At 36.2% G+C, this 9,217-nt stretch overlaps 1 protein-coding gene across 3 annotated transcripts in view; it reads right to left on the reverse strand.

Moving 5' to 3' along the window:
- The window catches only part of brip1 (BRCA1 interacting helicase 1), a 77,746-nt gene extending 71,636 nt beyond the window's left edge, over positions 1-6,110 (reverse strand). For 2 of the 3 annotated variants that reach the window (XM_044119691.1, XM_044119692.1), the window contains exons 1-6: positions 5,935-6,110; positions 5,595-5,688; positions 4,930-5,041; positions 4,027-4,212; positions 3,661-3,806; positions 2,025-2,162 (exon numbers count right to left, since the gene is read on the reverse strand). In XM_044119691.1, coding sequence (XP_043975626.1) covers positions 2,025-2,162; positions 3,661-3,806; positions 4,027-4,212; positions 4,930-5,041; positions 5,595-5,684 — 672 coding nt within the window. In that variant the 5' untranslated portion in view covers positions 5,685-5,688; positions 5,935-6,110. The remainder of the gene's footprint in view (positions 1-2,024; positions 2,163-3,660; positions 3,807-4,026; positions 4,213-4,929; positions 5,042-5,594; positions 5,689-5,934) is intronic. The other variant, XM_044119693.1, reaches the window with a different exon arrangement.
- Positions 6,111-9,217: the final 3,107 nt, after the last annotated feature.

Here is a 9,217-nt window from a genome sequence, read left to right on the forward strand (position 1 = left end):
CTAAAACCTTTCAATGTAGGGATATAAATTAGATTTAATACTGTAAAACAAAAATACTGTTCTAAATGTTAAGATGTCATCTAATAAATGTTCTGCTTCAGGTCAGTTTGAAGTAAAAAGAATGATAAAAAGACAAAAAACAGCAAGTTACAAATATCATATTGAAACAGGATGCATAAAAACACACTTATTTAAATGAGTAGTTTTTTAATTGAATTACAGTAAATGAAAATTTAATTTACTGTATTGCTTGAATTCAAGCCTGTTCTTTTGAAAGAACAGCAGTAAGAATGTAACAGATGGTGGCAGAGAGAGAGAAGAACCAGAGCATTTAAACTAATCTCTCAATAAAGCTGCCATTTCTTATTTCAGTGAAAATGACCCAAACTAAAAAAGCAGCTGTGAAAAGTATGAAAACTAGAAAACTACAATGGGGAAATTTAAAAGAAGTGCAGACTTAATATTTTATCCAAAACATTGTTCCAGGTGTATCCAATCAATGAACTCTGATAATAATCCGTCGGTCAGATTTTATAATCTGGCATTGAACTGGATCCTATTATTTGCAGGAAACACCTGAATCTTGTTACATCTGTTTCTCACTCAGCTATTCTGTTTTTTTTTTTTATTTGCCTCCTCTGGTTTGTGTCCTACCAACTGTATTGACTAATATCTGTTTCCATTTTTCTTATCAGAGAGTGTGGCATATCATTTAAGTGGTGCAATGTATAAATGTGAAGAATAATATAAAGAAAATATGAACATTTCACAAAATGACCAAAAGAAACAATACTAATTATCAAAATTAAACTATGATGAACTTGGATTTAAAAAAAAATACTAAATTATCAACCACCTGCATTTAAATAAAACCATTACCATAAATGAGAAGCACAGCTGTAAAATGTCAGCAATCCCCAATGCTGCTGCTGTGATAAAATCCTACAGGACAACTGACTTTGACAGCTGGCAGGCTGTAGTGTGACACACAGATAGGAAGAATGCTTTAGTTGTCACAAAACTACTGTTCGTAAGCTCAAAAATACAGATACCAACCAGCTCTTCTTGTAAAGTGTAAAGGCAGCATTTTGTGCAGCAACTATTTAAATTATTATTTTATTAGATGTATCTTGTCAAAGCTCTCTTCTGAACATAAAAAAAATCATAATTATGAATTTCTTTTAAGAAAAATAATAATAGTTAATCAGCTTTATCTGAAGGTAATATCTCAAACTTTATTTTTTAATTCTAACTTAAAACTTTTATTGCAATTCATTATTTTCATGTTAAATTTGTGGCGCATACCACCACCTAGTGGTCATTCTGAATTGTAATCTTGAAATTTTGCTGACAAAATATATCAGGATAGGAAGCTCATTAAATCTAAATCAGCTGCAGATCCTTTAATGTGTGACAGTTTTAGCCTCAACATACAAACATCCTTCATCACTCAGACTGCTATGAACGAAGAATGATACTAGCTACTAGCATCATACTAGTATGTGTTTCATGCTAGTATCTGGTAACGCGTGCAGAGGCATTTGTACTGGATCTTTTCCCACAGGAAACATTCCGACACGTCATTCAAGGAAAAGTCAGCTGAAGTTACTGACGGCTGAGGGTGACCCATTACATAGCAACAAAGCTGTGCATGCTGGGACATTTTAGAGATTTGGTCAAGATGCCTGCCCTTACTGATCATACACATATTTCATAGTAACAAGATGCTAGGAAGGGCAATGCAGTGATCACAACAGATCCACAGCATAATATGAAAAAACAGCAAATAAAGATGAACTGCACTCACAGCACTTACTGAACAACAGATTGGATCCTTAAAGACTCATGAAAGAGCTGGTAATGGAGAGGAAGGGGGGGGAAGCACTGATCTATTTCACATACATTAGCTTGTAAAGTTGAGCAAATGACTAAAAATTAATATGTTTAGAAAAGAGAGAAATGCTGCAATGGTTTTGTGGCCCGCTACACTGAAGACATTCTGTCCTGCTGTAAAATCTACTTACATTGCATGATGAGGACAAACCAGCTGCCTGCTGGGTTGAGGCAGTTTTCCAGCTCTGAGTACCAGATGTTTCACGCTCCAATTCAGGTTCATCATCAATGAATATGACGCCTTGTTGTGTGCGCTGCCTTTTATGGCTCTAAAAAGCAAAAAAAGAATTTGACTTCAATATAGAAGTAAGATTTTTTTTAAACAATTTTGCCAATTATTTATTCATTGGAAAGGTAAACAAAATAGGCCAGTTATCTGTATTCTATGGAGCTCCCTAATGGACATTATTCTTTAATGTTTATTAATACATTATTACATCGCAATAATGTATTTACTACTCAGCCCATGCAACATCTCTAATACTGAAAGTCTTTCTGCTACAAAGTCAGATTTTCGTAAAGATTTTTCATGAATGTTAATAACTCGATTGTTTTATCTTTACACCACAAATGGGGGCAAAACAGGTCAAACATGGGTTTTCCATTCCTGCTTTAAGACATAAACATGACAGAAACTTTCTGTCATGGTGCGTTCATAACAAACGCATTATGTACTTCACAAATGCGTCTGACGTTCGACGCTTGTGTACTTTTGACGCATTCACACTATACCTGTTTTGAGTGTCATGTGCATCTGGTTTACATTCAAAGTCTATATGGAGAGTTGAACGAGCTTGACATGTCAAATAGTCAAAACACTATTCAAATCGCGCTGCGTTAGATGCTCAAAACGCGCCGCAACGGCCCTCGACGCGCCTGCACAGACTTTGAATGTAAACCTGACGCTCAAAATGTGTTTGGTGTGAACACACCAGAAGAAGGAAAGAAAATATATCCAAACTATTTGGACTATTTTTGAGTTATTCCCACCCTTCCCTGTAGCCTTTAATCCTCAAATTATGACTAGAAGATCCATTTCCACCAAAAGAGTAATTAGTTGCCATTGTAAAGATGCCTGAAGATCAATTAATCTTTTACTTCATCAGCATAAAATCTTCCTAAAGATAAGAACATTACAGTGTATAATTTGCAAATGTGTATACAATAGAGGGGAAGTCTTGTGATGCGACACAACTTTATCCTTCTTTTCATTTCAACAAAGAACAAAAAACGCTGTGGCATTAATTCTCTTTTTACTAGAGAATTTCTAGTGTAAACTTTTAAGAGATAAAGTAAAGAGCCAAGGATGCTTCATAGTATTATTACATTTGGTTTCCCTTGTGATGTTAAGAGAGACTGAGACTTATTCAGAAAAGAACTGCTTCAAGTTACTGAAACATGTGGCTCACTTAATAGGTGTGTAAATTCTGGGGGCTTATTTTGTTTGTTTCTTTGTTTTTTTTGTTGTGCACCTGAGGTGATATTTACATAATTTCATAAAATAATTTTTACGATTCTGACCATATAAAACTCCAGCACTAACAGACCCCCTGTCCTGGGGGTCCACTGTCCAGCACACCTGAGCCATTCACATTCTCTCCTCATCATGCAAGTTCTATAGAAATCTTGTAAAGATCAGTTCACTGAATCAGGTGTGTGCCAATAGCAAAACGAGTAAAGCAAGGACAGAGCACTCTGGGGACCAAGCTTAAAGACCCCTAAATGAATACATTAAATTCAGGGTAAATGTCTGAGGATACACAGCACCTTGTACTCTGCAGTACGGATGCGCTTCCTGTCTGGTCTGAAGTCCTCATCTTTATTGCAGTCGGCGTCTAGAGAGGCCTGGACTTTCTCCGACAGACGGGACGCTAAAGATGGGCTTTTAGCTTGAGACTCACCTGGTAGTGGCACTAAAACACAGAAAGTAGACCACTCATGAAGACAAGGATACCATGAAGAAAGAAAACTACACACAAGACTCTGCAACTGTGGTCATCTTTATGACTGATTTAGCTGTCAGCATGTTCCAATTGGGTCAAAATAAAAAAAGTAGAAATCAGAGAAATCAAACTGTTACGGTACATGAAATAAGCCTGAAATTGTATCAAAAGTTATCAATGGGCCACTGACCAACTTCTGATGCTGTGTGCGATGGCTGGGCCGTATCTTTGCAGGGTGACTCAGTGAGGTCCACCACAGCAGGCTGAGCTGCTTCTCTGTGGCACACACAGGGACACGGGCTGGGAGGTTCTGACTTCTTGCAGTCGCCCACATGTTTATCTGACTGGTTTCTGTCTCCTCCTTCTTTCACTTTAGCTGACAAAACAATACAAGACTTTATGCTACCAGTTAGCATGATGGGCCATATGGAAAACTTTATGGTCTGGCTATGGAATATTTGCAGTCTAAAACTCAGAAAGAATAGCAAGCGAAAGTATTAAGACTCCTTGAACTGTTCAATTAATGTCTCACTTGCCCTACATCTGCCACAAAGGTTATGACATCTGTGACAGAAGCCACACCAAATCTGTATGGCAGCTGTATGTGTGTATGTACATATGTATATTTATTCTGTATTTTTAATTGATTTGTTCAAAATATATCTATTCACTCAATCTGCCACCAAAACCGTGGCAACTGTTACAGAAGCTGTAAGCTGCCACTACTGAGCCTTGAAAGTTTCCAGCAGGCCTGGCGGCTGACAGTAGATGTGCCACAATTTGAACTCGACCCTGCTGAACTACATTCTACTGTGTATCGCATGTAATCATAATAACACACTGACAACGTTAATTTGGTATGAATAATTTTGCAATGTTCTGTGTTAATTTATTCAAACAAAACAATAATGAAATGTTATGTAATCAATTATGTTAATTAGTAAAGAAAGCTAAATTCAGTAGCTGAAGATAACATATTACAAAAAGAAATGGAATAAAAACAGTCTTGAATAATCAGAATGTATTATTATATTAACATTTTGATACTGACACTGAAAGTCGGTTTGTCTGATGGAAACACATGCAGCCTTACCCATCTGAGCCTGCTGCCAGCCCAGAGCAGAGCAGAGCAAGGCCAGACTTTTACCGCTGCCTGTGGGGCTCTCCAACAAACAGTGCTGTCCGTAGTTCAACCCTCGCATGATCTGCAGAAATAATGACACAATGTAGACCAAAACAAAAAGACAGCTGCAGGCCCAGTCTATCACATCATTTTACATCCAGCAATCATTACAACATCCACATATGCAGCTTATGACTAAAATGTTCTGACGGATCTTAGAACAGAACTATTCGGTCACTTACATCCATTCAACTCTAGCCTGTGCTTATCCTTAGCAGTCATTAAGAATAAGAATACATGTAGGACAGCTTATCACAAGGCAACACTGATACATACAGGAGAAACAACCATTCACACACACTCACTGCTGCTGTAGGTTCTGGAATGTGAGCAGTACCATAAAGACCACAAGGAGAATATGCAAACTCTACATAGAAAAGTGGGGATTCACACATGGGATCTTTTTGGCATGAGAAAACTGTTTCTGCCGTGGCCCAAGTGGTGACGACAATTAAACAAGTTCAACACCGAGATTCAGACCCTATACTGCTGCTCTGCTAATGCAGCTAACAACGGGTGAATATGACAAATAACAGTATGGACGTGAAGATTCCCTTTAATCTGAGTTGACTTACAGAATTCATCATGGCTAGCTGGGATGGATACGCCTTGCAGGGGAAGTGGACTTTCACTCCGCCGATGGTGTACTCCACAGGAGAGGCCATGTTTCTTTAGAACAGAGTAGAACATCCGTTTTAAAATATCATCAGCAACAAGAGCACGACAAAGTCTACGTCCTATGTTATTATTGCCATTCATCAGCTCACAACCTCAAAGTCCATACACAGCTAAGATATAAAATATTCTGAAGCACTTTGGCCAAATTTATTTAAATATTACCTGCTGCCACAAACTTGAAATAAGATATGACCCTAACTGACTGAAAAGGTAATACTAGATTTTTGGCACCTTTACCTTCACTTATGACAGCTGTTTCGAATGTTTAGTAACTAACGTTTGTTAACAAAATAAATATTCTCAAGTACGTAAAGGTTGCTAAAACGTAGTGTTCATATTCTTTCTGCCGTCCTCATAATTCTTCCCGCTCTCCAAAATCACATTGGAAAGCCAAACAGGATGTCATCTACGTCACAACTGAGTTCTTCCTGCAAATAATTTCAAAATAAAAGCTAGATGGAAAAATCCTGTTTATCGTACGCTCAAACAGGATTTGACTTCAGTTTTCAATCACTCAGAATTCAATCATTAAACATTAATGTATGTAAACTTTAGAGGAAATATAATAAAGAATAAACGGAACATGCAACATTCCATCTCTTCAAACACTGAACAGGTGGATCCGAACACAGGTTAATGTATGTACCTTTCAAAAGTGAGTAAACCATGGCAGAGTAAGACACATTCTTAGCATAAGCAACCACAGATTTAGTTTGACCAACTAAATAAGTAGCAAGTTATTTTTTATATTTTTGTTGTAGTATTTATATGTTTTGTGCATTTTATTGTACTTTCAAGGTTTTTTCTGGATAGTTATGTAAATATACATTAATACGTAACTGTACATGTACAGTCATCCTCATAATAGTGTGTCTCAAAAGGTGAGTAAACTTCAAAATTCGTCAAATAAATTGTATTTTAATTAACGCAAATGCATTGGCAATATTGCACATTCTATTTCAAAGCAAGAAAATTGGAAAAAGTAGATGAATATGATTATATTTTACTGAAAGTCAAATAGCAGTGTTGACATCTTTCTTTACTAACTGAAATGAAAAATATACTGTATAATATATGAAATCATTTCAGCTGAAGGTGCCTTGATCCTTAAACAAGGGTCACCTGCATAACATTTTTTTTTCCACATAACCAATGACCTCACTGACTGAACTCAATACTGCTATTTTTTTTACACAAACCTTTTGGTAAATGATTCGGTTTCACAGAATCAGCAGCATGCACATCATTTCTGTTAGTTTTCTATACCTTTACTAAGCCTTCTAGAAACTTGTTTGTAGTGCAGAAGTAAAAATTCTTACACAATGATTTATCTTGCCAGTGATGTGGGACTGCTATTATTTGGAAAACTGTATGTATGTGAGCAACACACTGCATCATAATTTTCTTGAAATTACTAAAGTACTACCTAACTTAAGTAAAAGTAAAAATGTCTATAAGTGAAACAATTTATTATTTAACTTCAGGAAAAATTATTTTAATAAGTTCATTTCTGGAATACGTTGTTTTGCTTTTCTCCACATTTACACTGTACACATGCACAACAGCTTTTAAAAATAGGGTTGGAAGTGAAAAATGATATTTCATAAGCATTTTTCAAGAATAAAACTACAGATCTGAATCAACACACCCAAAACCAGGCAATGGAATTTATATCAACACAATGACATTTTTTTTCCCAAAAAATTCATAATGCTACCAACTGGAGAGGGTGACAGATCAGAGTGTGTGTCGTGCTCAAATGATTCAAATCAGACGATGCTTATTTGGTGATGGCAGGCAGCATACCGATCTGCTCAGTGAAAGAAACAAAAAAAACACATGCAACATCAAACAGGGTTTGGGAGATTCATTAGTCTTGGGTATTGGGCATTCTGTTTGGCTTGATTTTTTTTTTTTTTACACAATAATTTTACACCAATGCTCAAGGCAAAAGGGCTTGGCTTCTGTAGAACCTCACATGTCTGTAACAAGGAAGCTTCGACAGGTGCTTCACATCCCCGCCACAAACTCAGATTTTTATCTTTTATCAAAGAAATTAATTTGCCTTAGTCACCCTTGGCCTGGCAATTGCCTTCCTACTTAATTCCACATAATTCTCATCTCCCTTCGGTGCTCTATATTGGATTTCTCTTATTGAAGTGGATTTTAACCAGGCCAGTTAGCAAAAAGGAGCAGTTGTGAATGGTGATGTAGTTTCTGTACTGTTTAACTGCAGTCTGCCTACTGCTCTAGTTTGAAAGAGGAGAAAGTGAAGGAAGTCATTCAGTCTGTTAGCCATGCTTCCAAATATTGAATCAACATTAAAGCTGCAGTAACTTTTATAAAAAATATATATATTTGACATATTTGATAACTGTCATTGCAGTATAAGACAGATAATCTGTAAAAAATAATTGACCTCCTCTGGCTCCTCTCAGTAATAACTAGAAACATCTTATTAGAGCCAGGAGGAGGGTCTTAGTCCTGACAAGCATGCTCATACCCACCTCCAGTCAGAACTATGGCTGCACAATATTGGAAAATCTTGGGCTACTGATAATATTACAATAACTATCAGTTGTCATATATGCCCATTTTCTTCTTCCCTCTCTGTCTCATCTCCGTTTCCATCACTCTCTGACCTTAAGCATTTTGGGCAATGTCATTAGTGTCCAGAAGGAACATCTTGTGCTATAAGACTGTCAAACTGATTGAATATTAGTGAGAAAAATGGAGATTTATGACACTAGAAATAAATTCAAGCTCATTGCATTCCAAACAGTTCTTAGTGATGTGATTTTGCAATTCTGATTTTACAGATTCTCAAAGACAGAATCCACTGATTTCATGAGACTCCTATGTCTTTGAACATGACAGCACTCTAAATTTCCTTTAGTGCAGCTCCAAAAACAGATCTACCAGTTGCAAAAATCTGTTAAGACAGAATTGCCAACATCTGCAAATAGAGAGACAGAAGACAGTTTTGGAGAACGGGCAAATGTCTAGAATAAACACACCAAACAGCTGAAAACTGTTACTAAATACAACTATAAAATATATGAGGGAATAGGATTCCTAAATGATGCAATATTTATCAAGGGTTTAACATGTATAAGAAAATCAAACATTGTTACACACTAACAATTAATATAAATATACAGAGTAGTAGCTTACCGATAGTAGCACCTTCTGTTTATATTCAAGACAAGTTTTCAGTGATTAAATAAAGTACATGTCAAAACTCAAGGTCCATTTAACATGGAAGCTGTGGGGTGTGCACATCTAGAAGGAATTTTATGTTCTATCACACAATAAAAGAATGTATAAAAATAGATTCATTTTGCATAAACAGTTCTACATACTTAAATACTCAGCTATAAAATTCATATTTACACAAGCAACATTATGCATACCCAGTTCTTCCACTTATTACCACACACTGTGATAGCATAAGCCCCAATTTACATTTGAATATGCAGGATTTAGAAGATCTAATGGATGTACTTCAGTTTAAAATAAA

The sequence above is a fragment of the Gambusia affinis genome, linkage group LG06 (assembly GCF_019740435.1).
Source record: "Gambusia affinis linkage group LG06, SWU_Gaff_1.0, whole genome shotgun sequence".
Taxonomy (NCBI): domain Eukaryota; kingdom Metazoa; phylum Chordata; class Actinopteri; order Cyprinodontiformes; family Poeciliidae; genus Gambusia; species Gambusia affinis.